Genomic DNA, 17,176 nt, shown 5'->3' on the forward strand with positions numbered 1-17,176 from the left:
CGGTAGGGTGCTCTGTGGGACCTCGTCTCTCAGCCGGTAGCCACGACTTGAGAAGGGTTCACTGAAGTTGGATGTGGTGTTGGATATGTTCGGTAGGACGCTCTGTGGGACCTCGGCTATCAGTCCTGTAGCCACGACTTGAGAAGGATTCACTGAAGTTGGATGTGGTGTTGGATATGTTCGGTAGGGTGCTCTGCAGGACCTCGGCTCTCAGCCAGTAGCCACGACTTGATAAGGGTTCACTGAAGTTGGATGTAGTGTTTGATATGTTTGGTAGGGCGCTGTGTGGGACCTCGGCTCTCAGCCTGTAGCCACGACTTGAGAAGGGTTCACTGAAGTTGGATGGGTTGTTAGGTATGTTGGGTAGGGACCCTCTGTGGGTCCTTGGCTCTCAGCCGGTAGCCACGACTTGAGAAGGGTTCACTGCAGTTGGATGGGTTGTTAGATATGTTGGATATGGCGCTCTGTGGGACCTCGGCTCTCAGCTGGTAGCCAGGACTTGAGAAGGGTTCACTGAAGTTGGATATGGTGTCAGATATGTTGGGTAGGGCGCTCTGCGGGACCTCGGCTCTCAGCCGGTAGCCACGACTTGAGAAGGGTTCACTGAAGTTGGATGTGGTGTTGGATATGTTCGGTAGGGCGCTCTGCGGGACCTCGGCTCTCAGTCGGTAGCCACTGCTTGAGAAGGGTTCACTGAAGTTGGATGTGTTGTTAGATATGTTGGGTAGGGCGCTCTGTGGGACCTCAGCTCTCAGCCGGTAGCCACGACTTGAGAAGGGTTCACTGAAGTTGGATCTTTTCTTAGATATGTTCGGTAGGGCACTCTGTGGGACCTCGGCTCGCAGCCTGGTAGCCACGACTTGAGAAGGGTTCCCTGAAGTTGGATGTGGTGTTAGATATGTTCGGTAGGGCGCTCTGTGGGATCTCGGCTCTCAGCAGGTAGCCATGACTTGAGAAGGGTTCACTGAAGTTGGATGGGTTGTTGGATATGTTCGGTAGGGCGCTCTGTGGGACCTCGGCTCTCAGCCGGTAGCCACGACTTGAGAAGGGTTCACTGAAGTTGGATGTTTTCTTAGATATGTTCAGTAGGGCGCTCTGTGGGACCTCGGCTCTCAGCCTGGTAGCCACGACTTGAGAAGGGTTCACTGAAGTTGGATGTGGTGTTAGATATGTTCGGTAGGGTGCTCTGTGGGACCTCGGCTCTCAGCCGGTAGCCACGACTTGAGAAGGGTTCACTGAAGTTGGATGGGTTGTTGGATATGTTCGGTAGGGCGCTCTGTGGGACCTCGGCTCTCAGCCGGTAGCCAAGACTTGAGAAGGGTTCACTGAAGTTGGATGTTTTCTTAGATATGTTCGGTAGGGCGCTCTGCAGGACCTCGGCTCTCAGCCAGTAGCCACGACTTGAGAAGGGTTCACTGAAGTTGGATGTGGTGTTGGATATGTTCGGTAGGGCGCTCTGCAGGACCTCGGCTCTCAGCCGGTAGCCACGACTTGAGAAGGGTTCACTGAAGTTGGATGTTTTGTTAGATATGTTGGGCAGGGCGCTCTGTGGGATCTCGGCTCTCAGCTGGTAGCCACGACTTGAGAAGGGTTCACTGAAGTTGGATGGCTTGTTGGATATGTTCGGTAGGGCACTCTGTGGGACCTCGGCTCTCAGCAGGTAGCCATTACTTGAGAAGGGTTCACTGAAGTTGGATGGGTTGTTGGATATGTTCAGTAGGGCCCTCTGTGGGTCCTTGGATCTCAGCCGGTAGCCATGACTTGAGAAGGGTTCACTGAAGTTGGATGTGGTGTTGGATATGTTCGGTAGGGCGCTCTGTGGGACCTTGGCTCTCAGCCGGTAGCCATGACTTGAGAAGGGTTCACTGAAGTTGGATGTTTTGATAGATATGTTCAGTAGGACGCTCTGTGGGACCTCAGTTCTCAGCCGGTAGCCATGACTTGAAAAGGGTTCACTGAAGTTGGATGGGTTGTTGGATATGCTGGGTAGGGCGCTCTGTGGGACCTCGGCTCTCAGTCGGTAGCCACGACTTGAGAAGGGTTCACTGAAGTTGGATGTTTTGTTAGATATGTTCGGTAGGGCGCTCTGTGGGACCTCGGCTCTCAGCCTGGTAGCCACGACTTGAGAAGGGTTCCCTGAAGTTGGATGTGATGTTAGATATGTTGGGTAGGGCGCTCTGTGGGATCTCGGCTCTCAGCAGGTAGCCATGACTTTAGAAGGGTTCACTGAAGTTGGATGGGTTGTTAGATATGTTCGGTAGGGCACTCTGTGGGACCTCGGCTCTCAGCAGGTAGCCATGACTTGAGAAGGGTTCACTGAAGTTGGATGGGTTGTTGGATATGTTCAGTAGGGCGCTCTGTGGGATCTCGGCTCTCAGCCGGTAGCCATGACTTGAGAAGGGTTCACTGAAGTTGGATGGCTTGTTAGATATGCTGGGTATGGCGCTCTGTGGGACCTCGGCTCTCAGCCGGTAGCCACGACTTGAGAAGGGTTCACTGAAGTTGGATGTTTTGTTAGATATGTTGGGCAGGGCGCTCTGTGGGATCTCGGCTCTCAGCTGGTAGCCACGACTTGAGAAGGGTTCACTGAAGTTGGATGGGTTGTTGGATATGTTCGGTAGGATGCTCTGTGGGACCTCGTCTCTCAGCCGGTAGCCACGACTTGAGAAGGGTTCACTGAAGTTGGATGTGGTGTTGGATATGTTCGGTAGGACGCTCTGTGGGACCTCGGCTCTCAGTCCTGTAGCCACGACTTGAGAAGGATTCACTGAAGTTGGATGTGGTGTTGGATATGTTCGGTAGGGTGCTCTGCAGGACCTCGGCTCTCAGCCAGTAGCCACGACTTGATAAGGGTTCACTGAAGTTGGATGTAGTGTTTGATATGTTTGGTAGGGCGCTGTGTGGGACCTCGGCTCTCAGCCTGTAGCCTCGACTTGAGAAGGGTTCACTGAAGTTGGATGGGTTGTTAGGTATGTTGGGTAGGGACCCTCTGTGGGTCCTTGGCTCTCAGCCGGTAGCCACGACTTGAGAAGGGTTCACTGCAGTTAAATGGGTTGTTAGATATGTTGGATATGGCGCTCTGTGGGACCTCGGCTCTCAGCTGGTAGCCAGGACTTGAGAAGGGTTCACTGAAGTTGGATGTGGTGTCAGATATGTTGGGTAGGGCGCTCTGCGGGACCTCGGCTCTCAGCCGGTAGCCACGACTTGAGAAGGGTTCACTGAAGTTGGATGTGGTGTTGGATATGTTCGGTAGGGCGCTCTGCGGGACCTCGGCTCTCAGCCGGTAGCCACTGCTTGAGAAGGGTTCACTGAAGTTGGATGTGTTGTTAGATATGTTGGGTAGGGCGCTCTGTGGGACCTCGGCTCTCAGCCGGTAGCCACGACTTGAGAAGGGTTCACTGAAGTTGGATCTTTTCTTAGATATGTTCGGTAGGGCACTCTGTGGGACCTCGGCTCGCAGCCTGGTAGCCACGACTTGAGAAGGGTTCCCTGAAGTTGGATGTGGTGTTAGATATGTTCGGTAGGGCGCTCTGTGGGATCTCGGCTCTCAGCAGGTAGCCATGACTTGAGAAGGGTTCACTGAAGTTGGATGGGTTGTTGGATATGTTCGGTAGGGCGCTCTGTGGGACCTCGGCTCTCAGCCGGTAGCCACGACTTGAGAAGGGTTCACTGAAGTTGGATGTTTTCTTAGATATGTTCAGTAGGGCGCTCTGTGGGACCTCGGCTCTCAGCCTGGTAGCCACGACTTGAGAAGGGTTCACTGAAGTTGGATGTGGTGTTAGATATGTTTGGTAGGGTGCTCTGTGGGACCTCGGCTCTCAGCCGGTAGCCACGACTTGAGAAGGGTTCACTGAAGTTGGATGGGTTGTTGGATATGTTCGGTAGGGCGCTCTGTGGGACCTCGGCTCTCAGCCGGTAGCCAAGACTTGAGAAGGGTTCACTGAAGTTGGATGTTTTCTTAGATATGTTCGGTAGGGCGCTCTGCAGGACCTCGGCTCTCAGCCAGTAGCCACGACTTGAGAAGGGTTCACTGAAGTTGGATGTGGTGTTGGATATGTTCGGTAGGGCGCTCTGCAGGACCTCGGCTCTCAGCCAGTAGCCACGGTTTGAGAAGGGTTCACTGAAGTTGGATGTGGTGTTTGATATGTTCGGTAGGGCGCTCTGTGGGACCTCGGCTCTCAGTCCTGTAGCCACGACTTGAGAAGGGTTCCCTGAAGTTGGATGGGTTGTTAGATATGTTGGGTAGGGCGCTCTGTGGGACCTCGGCTCTCAGTCCTGTAGCCACGACTTGAGAAGGGTTCACTGAAGTTGGATGGGTTGTTAGGTATGTTGGGTAGGGCGCTGTGTGGGACCTCGGCTCTCAGCCTGTAGCCACGACTTGAGAAGGGTTCACTGAAGTTGGATGGGTTGTTAGGTATGTTGGGTAGGGACCCTCTGTGGGTCCTTGGCTCTCAGCCGGTAGCCACGACTTGAGAAGGGTTCACTGCAGTTGGATGGATTGTTAGATATGTTGGGTATGGCGCTCTGTGGGACCTCGGCTCTCAGCTGGTAGCCAGGACTTGAGAAGGGTTCACTGAAGTTGGATGTGGTGTCAGATATGTTGGGTAGGGTGCTCTGCGGGACCTCGGCTCTCATCCGGTAGCCACGACTTGAGAAGGGTTCACTGAAGTTGGATGTGGTGTCAGATATGTTCGGTAGGGCGCACTGTGGGACCTCAGCTTTCAGCAGGTAGCCACGACTTGAGAAGGGTTCACTGAAGTTGGATGTGGTGTTTGATATGTTCGGTAGGGCGCTCTGTGGGACCTCGGCTCTCAGTCCTGTAGCTACGACTTGAGAAGGGTTCCCTGAAGTTGGATGGGTTGTTAGATATGTTGGGTAGGGCGCTCTGTGGGACCTTGGCTCTCAGTCCTGTAGCCACGACTTGAGAAGGGTTCACTGAAGTTGGATGGGTTGTTAGGTATGTTGGGTAGGGCGCTGTGTGGGACCTCGGCTCTCAGTCCTGTAGCCACGACTTGAGAAGGGTTCACTGAAGTTGGATGTGGTGTTGGATATGTTCGGTAGGGCGCTCTGTGGGACCTCGGCTCTCAGTCCTGTAGCCACGACTTGAGAAGGGTTCACTGAAGTTGGATGTGGTGTTGGATATGTTCGGTAGGGCGCTCTGCGGGTCCTCGGCTCTCAGCCGGTAGCCACTGCTTGAGAAGGGTTCACTGAAGTTGGATGTGTTGTTAGATATGTTGGGTAGGGCGCTGTGTGGGACCTCGGCTCTCAGTCCTGTAGCCACGACTTGAGAAGGGTTCACTGAAGTTGGATGTGGTGTTGGATATGTTCGGTAGGGCGCTCTGTGGGACCTCGGCTCTCAGTCCTGTAGCCACGACTTGAGAAGGGTTCACTGAAGTTGGATGTGGTGTTGGATATGTTCGGTAGGGCGCTCTGCGGGTCCTCGGCTCTCAGCCGGTAGCCACTGCTTGAGAAGGGTTCACTGAAGTTGGATGTGTTGTTAGATATGTTGGGTAGGGCGCTCTGTGGGACCTCGGCTCTCAGCCGGTAGCCACGACTTGAGAAGGGTTCACTGAAGTTGGATGTGGTGTTAGATATGTTTGGTAGGGCGCTCTGCGGGACCTCGGCTCTCAGTCTGTAGCCACAACTTGAGAAGGGTTCCCTGAAGTTGGATGTGTTGTCAGATATGTTGGTTGAAGGATTCTTGATGACTGGTGTCAAAGTGATCTGTGGACGCTGCATCTGGTTGTTTCATGATGAACAGATGCGAGTCCTACTGAATAATGGCTGCCAAGGTTAGACAAATGACTGAGTTCTAATGGATTAACTTGGATGGAGGCCAGCTAGATCTCGTTAGACCACTTCTATTTACCGAGATCCTGTTACAGTTGAGGAGGGATGCGTGCGTGCCAAAGGGCTCGGATATCTGCTCCTTTCAGCTGGCGGAGAGATGGCTCAGTGAGTTAAACGTGCGCCTCTGACATCTACTGTGGTCTGCAGGTCACATGTCTGAGTCACTACGGGGCCATCCCGGCCTTCCAAGGTTGGCAAAAGTGAGCGATATTACCTTGGGGTATTTGCAGCGCTTAGAAACCGCACTAGTGGAATGAAACGCTGTGTCAATAATAAAGGGAGCCTAAAATGTAATGGTTTTGACCGAGTGAGTTTTGTGTAAAGTGTTTTAAATTCGCAGTCGTGTCTCTGCTTTGCATGCAATCTTTCCGAGAGCAGCTGCTGTAGAGGACGTGAAGGCAGGGCAGTGAATGTGTGGGTGGTGGGCGGACGGAAGAGGAGCGAGCAGGGGTTGGAGAGGCCCGGGGGCGTTCTGTCTTGTTTTGCACCCCGTCCAGTCCTGGACCAGACACAAATGGCCTCCTACGTCCACCCAAGGGCAGCATATGCTGCTTCTGGAAGAGACACAAAGGCCCCTCCCCCTCTCAGAGAAGGGGGCGGGGCGTGATTACGTTTTACTGCTCAGGTAGTGCTGTGTGAAGTTTTGGAGCTGCCCTGGTCGAGTGAGGTTTAACCTCTAAAGCCATAACAGAGAGCTACAGGGGCCCCGAGAGATGGGAGTATATGTTCTGCCCTTTCAGGTGGGTTGGAAAGAGGCTGCTGTACTGCTAGGAAACTGCACTTCACCCAATAGACCCACCAGGCAGTCTCCTGGGGCGCTAAGTAAAATAGATGGGGCGTCAAATTTTAGGCCTGAGGCCTAGATCTGCACTTGGGGGGTTCGCAGGCTGAGTGGAGTGCATGGACCCCCTAGGGCGCTAGTGGGTGTCCTGGAGCAGGGAACCCACCGGGGAGGAAGGGGGTGACACAGTGAAGAGACAGCGGGGGAGTGTGGAGGGCAGTCACCCTCCTGACCGGGAAATCTGTCTGTCACAACGCACACAGGGAGTGAATGCACAACCAAGAGACCTTCGGATGGGCAGCGGACTGCTGGGGCACTCTCATCTCACCTGTGGATGAGACAGCCCGAGGACAGGCAGAGACAGGTGAAAGAACAGGGCAGGAAAGAGTGGAGTCCTAGTCAGACACCCTGATGACTTCTGTGCAGAGCACCACTGCAGGACAAACAGCCTGTAAAGCCACCTAGTGCCGAACAGACAGCCACAGTATCTACATAACGCCTAGTAGGGATGCTTAGCTTGTTTCAAAGCGCCTCCGGCGATTGCACACTTTCAACAAACTCTTTAATTAATGCACAGAAGCATTTTCAAATGTCTGACTGTAAATGCACAATTTCAGACTTGTGGGGTGGCAGATGGCGGAACAAATGTTTATAGAGCGTGCGCCCCCAGAGGACTCCTGGCGTTACCATGCCTGTCACATTTTTGGGTCACACATTTTAGGGTGTCCAGCTGATTTGCCGCCATTTTTTCTTTTTTTGGCAGAGCGTCCCCTGAACCTTGGCAGAATGAAAAGTGAAAGAGTTTCCGCTGATGGCCTTTTTACCACAAGCTGGTGGCGGTAACGCTAAACCCACCATAATTTCGAGAGACTCCCCGCTACCGTCGCCCTATAAACAAGTCCTTTACGCCAGGATACCAGTTTGGTGACAGTCACGCTCTACATATGTTATAAATAAATAAAATACATTTCTCAGCTCGTGATGGACAGGCCACAGCTCTATGCTGGTGATACCGCACAGTCCCCGGAGAGAAGATTGGATTCACCAAGCTTTTTCCATGTTGCTCTTGGAAATGCATGAGTAAGTCACACCTAAGTCAGTAGTAAGCCGAAACTACTCACACTCACAGCTTTGTAATCAGGCTCCTCCTGGCTGCGGACCCCGCAGGCGCTTACCACTCACCCGCGTGCCTTGCTTACCTCAGGTGTGAGCGGGCCGCAGTCGTGCGCGGCGTGGCTGCCGTGGAAGTGGTTCTGAGCGAGGAGCAGCGCCGGGTTGGCCATGTCCAGCAGCGGGTAGTTGACGAGCACCACTTTGCTGAAGTTGAATTTGTAGGTGAAGCGCTTCCCCTTCGTCTTGTGCAGGATCCGCTTGTTGTAGTAATATCTGTGGAGAGAGGCGGGAGGTAAGGGGTGCATTTTTATAAATTCATCAGCATCGTGGACCACTGTGCGCAGGGAGGGGGGAGCTGCTCACCCCATCACCAAATGCCCCCTGCTGTTTTACCAGAGCAAACATATTAAGGCGGCGTGTTTAGGGAGCTGGGGCCGGTGAAATTAAATGTCACAAGTGATTTGTTGGAAGAGGAGTGAAGGGTATGATTGTCTCAGGCCGAGGGTGGAGAGGGGGGTCTGAATTGTTCGTCTAAGGCAAAATACGGGCACGAAACCGAAGGCTGCGGCGTGCCGCAGCAGAAGCTGGCGTGCCGCTGCTGCACGCATTCAACGCAATATCATTGCTCATCAGGACTCTTTAACCCCGGCCCTACGCCAGAGATAGGAGGGAGATATTAACAAATGAGGGAAATGTGTGGCTTAAGTGCCTTCCTGGGAGAGGCGGAAATAGAGGGTGGAGGTGCGATAGAAGGCGCGATGAGGCGACCGCCTCCTTATTTTCCTTCCACCCTCTTTCTTCTTCTGTTGCTTCTAATTTTGTTTCCTCTACCAGGTTTTTTCATATTCTTCTTTTCTCTCCTTTCTGACAAAATTTCTCCTACGACTCTTAGTCCCATATTTATACTTTTTTAGCGCCGCATATGCATCGTTTTTTGACGCAAAATCTGCACAAACTTACAAAATACACTTGTATTTTGTAAGTTTGCGATGCTTTTGCGTCAAAAAATGACGCAAATGCGGCGCTAAAAAAGTATAAATATGGGCCTTCATTTTTCTCTCTTCTGTCCTTTCTCCTCCCCTCTCTCGTATGCTTTGTCCCACTCATTGAAATCTCACCTCTTTAATTCTTTCAGTTCTTTCTAACCCCTAAATCCTTTCCCCTTCCTTATCTCACCCAGTGGCCATTCTTTGATGTAAATGTGAGCATCTGATGATGTTGAGGATTACACTTTTAGAAGGGAACAGAGGTATATAGAGACTCTGATTTGCTGCAGACCACATGGGTGGTGAGGTGGTGAGCCAGGATTAGAACCCGCATAACAGGGGTCTAAAGCCCACAACGTCCCCACCGGATTGTATCATAAAAATGTTTCTTTTTTAGAAATCCCTTCCGACATGCTCAGCAAACCTAAGGTTGATTTATTCCCATTCTCTTTCTGAAAGAGGGCTGGGGTGTAAACCTCTGAGCACTTTTCAGATGGAAAGAAGTCAGATTTCAGTCTGTGAGTGTCCACAAACATACCTTTTTGGGGGTATTTACAAATTTACAAGGTGAACCGTAAGTTGTAAAACCCACTTCCCACCTCTTGAGTGGAATTTTCTATGGCAGATTAATCTGCACTCGTCAAGGCGAAATCTGTAGCTGTAAAACCATTTGCTTCTGTTAGAAATCCTTGTGCGCACTCCTCACAGATGGAAATGAAGACACTTTCATGTTTACTTCCAAAAATGCCTTTGAGAATCAGGTCAAATATACTTTCAATAAGTCACGCAGTAGAGCAGGGCTGATAGCCATCAGACCACCTTCAAATGAAGCTGAGAACAGGACGATTTCTAATGCTACAGTCCGCAACACACATAGAAAGAGGAAAATGCCTCAAAGGATTGTTTTTGTGTAGGGAGGTGCCCGTTCCGGCACAAAACATCCCGCTCATAACGCAGGCATCCTTGCAGTGTGGTGAAAGGGTGCTTGCTTTGGAGCTAGGCTTCCACAAATGCGCCAGTGCTAGGAGACAGAAGAAATGTGCCTTATCTTAGTGGATACGGCGTGTTTCTGCTGTCTCTCTTTCGCGCAGTGCCGCAAGTAATATTGGTCAATATACCCAGAGTATCAGCTTTAAACATTGTGCCACTGTAGCTATTTGTTTGCTAAGGGTTGGTGTCACACACTCTGTGACAGCAAATATAATTTCTACGCTTGCTTGAAGGGTCATGAAATGGTGATGTGGGTGTTGCTTTTCAGCTCAGGTGACCTTGGAAGGCGTTTTAAGCCCTCATGTGCAGTTGCTGGAGCAGGAATATTGCTGTAAGTTGGTGTTGCTCCTGCCCTGTTAAAGTTCTCTCACTCTCTCTATTTTAGTAGGATCTCCTGGCTCAGCTGCTATACACCTTTGATGCAGTACTCCGTCTGATATGGGGCGCCAGGTCACCATGACGGTTGCTCTGTCCTGTTGAGGGTGAGACAATCATCACTTATTTTTCCAGTGTCCGCCAAGCCCGGACTGGAAAAATATTAAATGCCAACTACATATAGGAAGAAAAAAAGGATCATTTATTTTGTTTTTGTTTAGAGAATACAAACTCTGGCTTTCTGGGTTTGTTTGTTTACTATGAACAAAATAGTTTGCTGAGTGGCTTCTTCAAGCATGCTGCGTGCTCTGCATACCTAGAGTGCCGCGAAGAGTGCCGCGAAGACTGCTGCGAAGAGTGCTGTGGCGAGTGCTGTGGCGAGTGCTGTGGCGAGTGCTGTGGCGAGTGCTGTGGCGAGTGCTGTGGCGAGTGCTGCGAAGAGTGCCGTGAAGAGTGCCGTGAAGAGTGCTGTGAAGAGTGCCGTGAAGAGTGCCGTGAAGAGTGCTGTGAAGAGTGCTGTGAAGAGTGCTGTGGCGAGTGCTGTGGCGAGTGCCGCGAAGAGTGCCGTGAAGAGTGCCGTGAAGAGTGCCGTGAAGAGTGCCGTGAAGAGTGCCGTGAAGAGTGCTGTGAAGAGTGCTGTGAAGAGTGCCGTGAAGAGTGCTGTGACGAGTGCTGTGAAGAGTGCCGCAAAGAGTGCAGCGAAGAGTGCTGTGAAGAGTGCTGCAGCACTGATGCTCCATTCACAGCACAGAGATCCCTGCCAGGCAGGACGCACCCCCAGTGGACTTGTGAACCAGAGTCTAAATAAGGCCCTGAGAGGAGTTCATCCTGGTCAAACTGCACACAATTTTGATTCGGACACTTTTCAACAGATCTGAGAGGCAGTGGGTTTTGCTCAAATGTTAAAGCAGCGAATATGAATGGAATATGTGTACCTCATTACTGCAACCTTAAAGGGCTTGCAATAAAGGGCTTGAGCTTGGGGTGCAGTCTCCATCTCTTACCAAGAGGTTCTGAAGTAGGGGTCCCCCATGCTGATAGCTAGCAGGACTTGAGCTAGAGTTTGCAAGGCTGGAATAGAGGGGGCTCAATCCTTCAAGAATTTACCTCCCAAGGCAGAGCATTCAGGGCTGGACTCCAGATGGCTGACATCTACGAGACCGTGGCCTGCAGAAATGGGGCCTGCAGGGCTGGACTTTCAAAACTGGACTTTGCAGGGTTGGACCATGGTCACCATGGAGCACATAGTACCCCATCTTTTATACTCGTAGGTGGTACTCGCAAAGTCAAGAAGCTTGAGAAGGCACGTTGTATGCTTAAAAAAGGCTCTCTCCCTTGTGTGCTACTTGTCCCCTCCAAATATCCCCGCTCCCCTCATTCTCTCTCCACCCATCACTCCTAGCACCTCTATTGCTCCCCACATCCCTCTCCTCCAAGGCTTTTTTAAATACGAAAGCTCCCCCTCACTCCCTCAAGTGATTCTGTGGCTCTCCCGTGGCATTGCCTCCCCCGGTTTCACTTATTCCCCAAGAGCTCCAGTATTGTTGCTCTCCCAACCCTTCCGCAGCAGCCTTCTCTTTTTTAAGGTTTATTTTTACGTTTTTTTGTAGGGTCGGCAGCTGCCATTTGCTGCTGAGTCTCTCCTTTTAGAAATGCACTTTTGCGTACCTTGAAATTGTTTTTTATTAACTGACAGTTCCAAAATAGCATCCAACATCTTGGAAAAGTACATACAAAATAAACAAAATGGCATCCATGTCATGCCATATACAAGAACATGCGTCGTGACACATACAAGTGCATACATCACTGCGTTAAGCCGCTTTAGCGTTATGATGCATACATACGCATGCATCATGGAGCATGCATGCATTAAATTAATTGCATCTTTTGTACTTCTACATTTCCCTTTTTTTCTTCAGTGGATCCTCAAAAGCTTTTCTTTTTGACGATGCTGAACAGCACTGGCCAAGTCAATAGATCAAATGGAAGACCTTTTGGTTTTACCAATGCTTGTTTTTAGGGCTCGCCTAAGACAATGTGTGCACTGTTTGTTGCAAGACATATTGTGATCTTACAGTGGCCTTGGGGCATTGCTTACCATTGGTTGGATAAGTTGTCACCATCATTTGCTTTATTTGTCAGCTGTGTGGGCTTTCCTACCTTTTGTGCTTGTCCCACCCCGGATGCATTACTATGTCCTTTCACTGCTTGCTTTCTCAGGTGATACTTTTTTCTTTTTGTATGGAACTCTCTAGGAGAGTGCATATGTTTTCCTGCTGTTTCCCCCGTGTGCTTCTTTCCTCCTGTAGTCATAAACAGAGGGTGTTGTGGGCAGGGCATGGCCTGCAGCCAGGTGTAGTCACCCAACCTGTCTGGGCCACTTCTCACATGGGGTTGGGCACAGGGCCTGGACTGCAGCCAGATTCTGTGCATTACTTCCTACTTTCCAAGAAAAGCCAAACACTTATTTTAGTGTTTGGCTTGTTTGTGTTTTTTTACAGAACCTAAAACATGACTGCTGAACCCAGGACCTTATATGCACGCTTGCCAGTGATGCGCTGAAAACAGCACCATGTGTGCTGTGAACTTTCCACTCATCTGGGAACTCACAACCACCGCCCTGGGGTAGGACACCTTTGGGGTTGATCACCCAGAGATGTGCACATTTATTTTTAACAGAGCTAAACATGTGAGTCAGAGGCGACCTACAGGTTTCAGTTTAGATGAAGAAATGCTTTCAGCCCTAATCCAGCCAATCACATCTCTTAAAATTTTAGTCAAGTTCTACTTTTATGCCAAGTTTGGTTTAACTCCTTACAGCGTTTTTGCTACATCTGTCGGTAATTTTTTTTAAGTGAGCTAAAATGAGAAATGACTCCTTTTTCCCCTGTGGACAGGTTTTCACATAACATGGGCGCTGAACCCCCCCTAAGGAAACAGATTGCTAAGGTTTGTGGAAATGCGCCCACACGGTCAAAAGAGATAGACATAACCAAGAAGATCCATTATACAGCCATAGAGGGCCAACGCTAAAGATGGCCAGCCAGAGGGCAGTGTCGGGGGTGCACAGATGCTTTGAAAATACAGGATATTCCTGAGAAAAAAGCATCTTGTTTCAATGTTGTGTGTTGCATCGCATAACAGGAGAGTTTCAGGGTTTTTGGGGGGTTTTGGGTTTGTGTTTGCTGAATGATAACGAACTGTCGTTTTCCGTAAACTTTCTGGATGATGTGCTGCATTCACCTTTCATTTACCCATCCACTACGGCTCATGTTGCAGTTTTGGGTGTGCGCCGAGGGAGGTGGGTGCAGGGCTTGGCGTTCTGCCAGTCCGTCCACCCAACACTCGATGACAGGCAATCTTCAAAGCTTATGGCTTGCGGCACCCAAACCTAGCGGGCGGACTGCTTCCCTACCAGTGCTTAGTTTGTAAGAGAAAGAGTGCCCGTGCCCAAAACCTTACCCAGAAGTCTATGGCTAGTCCAATGAAACATGGGCATGATGAATAGCTTTGCCTTGTAGTCCTGAATGCACCCCAGGCCAGGCACTCCCTCTGTCTTTAGCTCAGTCCTACAGATCCCTGCTTTCTCCCTTCGTGCCGCTCTTCCATCTCTCTCTTCATCCTCCTTTTCCTCGGGAAATGTCCGATCAGGAAACATAAGTGCCGGTGCTCAAGAATATGTGCCGTGGCCCCATCCAGCAACCACCGGCTCAAATTAAGCACTGTTCTAGACAACCTCACTGCACACTGCCTTTGGTTGTGTGTGGCACGGTGTGGGCACTTGGCCTGGTCTTCAGCCAGGTTCTGTGTCTGACACCTGCAGGTGGGCAGTTCTTCTGCACATGGCGGAGGTTGGCTGCAGGGCCTGGTCTTCGTTAAAACCTTTCCACCCACTCCTGTGTATGGCCAATCCCCCTGTGCATATTCTTCATTCTGTGCCCCACAGGAGGGCCTGCTATCTTTAAAAAACATCTCTCATTCTTTTTATGGACTTTGGGGCTCGGTTTTGCGAACTCACATGTGTGGTTTTGGTCCTTGGACCGGAAGTAGTGAGCAGGAGAAAAAACTTTAACATTTTTGTATTTTTGTTTTTATTTGGATCTGAAAACTGTTCACAAACCTGGTTCGAAGACAGATCAAATATTTTGAGGATTTTGAATTTGTATCCTTGAACTGTTTTTGAGCCAGAGTTGAAGGACAGTTTGAGGATTCTGGGATGGTGACCTCAGTCATGGGGTTCACAAACTCTTCATTAAACACCATTTTGTCTTGTCAGCATGAACCAGAGGGTTGGGGGATGTCTTCCTACCCCCTAATTCCCTTTTATTATGTTCTCATCGGGCATGGAAGTTGTGCCTTGCATTCTATGATGACACACACAAGAGAAAGTGTTGCCTCCCTGGGTCCAGCATGTGGTCTATGTGTAAGGCCCACTCTTGAAGCCAGCCACTAGCTCTATGAGCAACACTCATACCATGAATTTCACATCCACTCCTTAGGTTTGCCACTCACCGTAGGGCCCTGCTCAGCTTGTCGTAGTTCATGTGGGGTTTGCACTTGCGGATGCCCCAGAGCCGGGCCACCTCGTCGGGGTCCTTGATGACGAACTCGCCGTAGTCGCCCTGCCAGGCGATGACATTCTGGTATTCATCCTTCTGCAGCAGCTCCAGGATGAAGTGCCAGAGCTGGATCTGACGGGAGCCGGGGCTGGACTCGGGCTTGTAGGCCCAGTCGGGGAAGGCAAAACCTAAATGGGTTTAAGAGAGAGGTCACCATGATTAGACATCCGAAGGTTAAACAGCCTCTAACACAATGGCTGAACTAGGCGCTGCAGTTAGAGTGTTGCCTTTGCAACAAAGGTGACTTTACCACGCATTCCTTTACCACACATGGCATTATGACACGCCTTAGGGAAAGTGGCGTTGGAGTTTAAAATCCAACACTTTCCCTACTGTAGTGCAGACTGGAGCTGGAATAGTAAATTATACCTCTCCAAAGCCCAGCGCCTTCCTTAAGGCTTGTAGTTGAAAGGATGTGCGTGGTAAAGGTATGCATAATACAACGCATTTGTTGTAAGAAATGCAGAGTAACGACATGCATGGTAAAGGCAAGCGTTGTTCCGAAATACGACCATCAGAAGTGCCACAACTGAACCACTGTGATTGTTTTACCTCAACTCATTGCTACCAAGCAACCACCATGACTCAACAACTACAGAACAATTATGACACATTTACCATGATTGATATACGTCGACTCATCTATCACAATGCAACCACAACTCATTTCCTTCAATTCGTCCACAATGACATCAACTACAATTTATCGACTAAGACTCATCTAGATCTACACAACCACTGTGACTCATCTACCACAACCATTCTGCTGTGACTCATCTCGCACAATTACTGATCTACTATGACACAACTCATCTGCCCAGTCAAATCCTCCCACTCCTCAAGAAATGCACACTAGACCCTGACTACCTTGTCAACCTCCGACCTATCACTTACATACCCTTCATCGGGATGATCATCGGAAAAGCAGTATAAGCAGAATGTTATAATCACATCAATGCCAACCATCTTCTTCGGGACCATGCGTCTGACTCCCGACCATGCTGCAGTATGGAGTTGTACTACCAATCGCAGATGACACTCCCTCGCCACAGATGAAGATGAATCCTGCCTGCTGATAATACCCCACCTCTCAGTTGCCTTTGGCACCATCGACCACCCACCTCTCATCCACACCTTGAATTCCCTGATGGGATCCACTGGAAACATCCTTCATTGGTTTTCCTTCGACCTATCCAACAAACACTAGTTTATTTGCATGGGCACCACCGGGTGCCAGAAGATGCCAATCACCTGCAGAGTTCCTCGATGCCTTATTTTGTGTCCTGCCATCTGCAGTCTATACACGAAGCCACTTCGGCATTATTCATATAATAACATCAAAATTCACAAATACGCTGATGGCACACAACTGTATCTGACAATAATCTTAGTTCCTCTACCAATCCAAAGTGTCAAACACCATCTGTACCTAATCTAGACCTGGTTGTTCAGCATGTATCTGATGATTAATCCCAACAAAAAAGAATTGCCATTTGCAAATAACAACAAGCAGCGACTAGTCCAGGTCTGGCTCAACAACATGAACCAGGACGGATTTGAATCCCAACTTCCCCACAATGTCAAGTTGATCAGATTCACCATGGACACTAATCTCTCCCTCAAGGAACACATTTTCAACAAATCCAAGGTGGCCCGGAACCAGCTTTCTGTACTTAAGGAAGTGAAACCATTCCCCAACAAACATGACTTTAGAACTGCTGTTAAAGCCCTAGCACACGTGCATTCGGTTAGTGACAGTGCGCTGCTTCATGGCCTCTCACACTCCATACTGTCATGGGCATCATACATGCTGTTGTGCACCTCTTTGAAGTCCTGAACATATATGACCACATCCCTCCCACTCTGATGGAACCCCACTGGCGCCCATTGTCAGCCCGCACTGTAGGAGGCTGGCCTGGCTTGTAGTGGGTACCTTGTGGTACTTACACCCAGTGCCAGGTCCAGTTATCCCTTATTAGTGTAGAAGAGGTGTTTCTTGCAGCTTAGGCTGATAGAAGGTAGCTATAGCAGAGCAGCTTAGGCTGAACTAGGAGACATGCAAAGCTCCTACTATACCACTGGTGTCACATGCACAATATCATAAGAAAACACAATACACAGATATACTAAAAATAAAGGTACTTTATTTTTATGACAATATGCCACAAGTATCTCAGTGAGTACCCTCAGTAAGAAGGTAAGTCATATACACAAGTTATATGTACACAAACCCAAAACAGGTAAGTAAGAGTAAGAAAAGTAATGCAAACAGTGTAGAATTACAATAGGATGCAATAGGTGAACATAGGCCTAGGGGCAACACAAACCATACACTCCAAAAGGGGAATGCGAATCACGAATGGACCCCAGACCTATGGGAGCTTGTAGAGGGTCACTGGGACTGTAAGAAAACAGTCAGGGTGTCCAAGATACCCTACCCCAAGACCCTGAAAAGTAGG

At 49.9% G+C, this 17,176-nt stretch overlaps 1 protein-coding gene across 1 annotated transcript in view; it reads right to left on the reverse strand.

The window, feature by feature from the left end:
* ERFL (ETS repressor factor like) overlaps positions 1-17,176 on the reverse strand; it is a 57,310-nt gene that overhangs the window by 18,940 nt on the left and 21,194 nt on the right. Inside the window, exons 2-3 of the mRNA XM_069202087.1 lie at positions 14,611-14,845; positions 7,831-8,017 (exon numbers count right to left, since the gene is read on the reverse strand). Coding sequence (XP_069058188.1) covers positions 7,831-8,017; positions 14,611-14,845 — 422 coding nt within the window. The remainder of the gene's footprint in view (positions 1-7,830; positions 8,018-14,610; positions 14,846-17,176) is intronic.

This window comes from Pleurodeles waltl, chromosome 7 (genome assembly GCF_031143425.1).
Source record: "Pleurodeles waltl isolate 20211129_DDA chromosome 7, aPleWal1.hap1.20221129, whole genome shotgun sequence".
NCBI lineage: Eukaryota > Metazoa > Chordata > Amphibia > Caudata > Salamandridae > Pleurodeles > Pleurodeles waltl.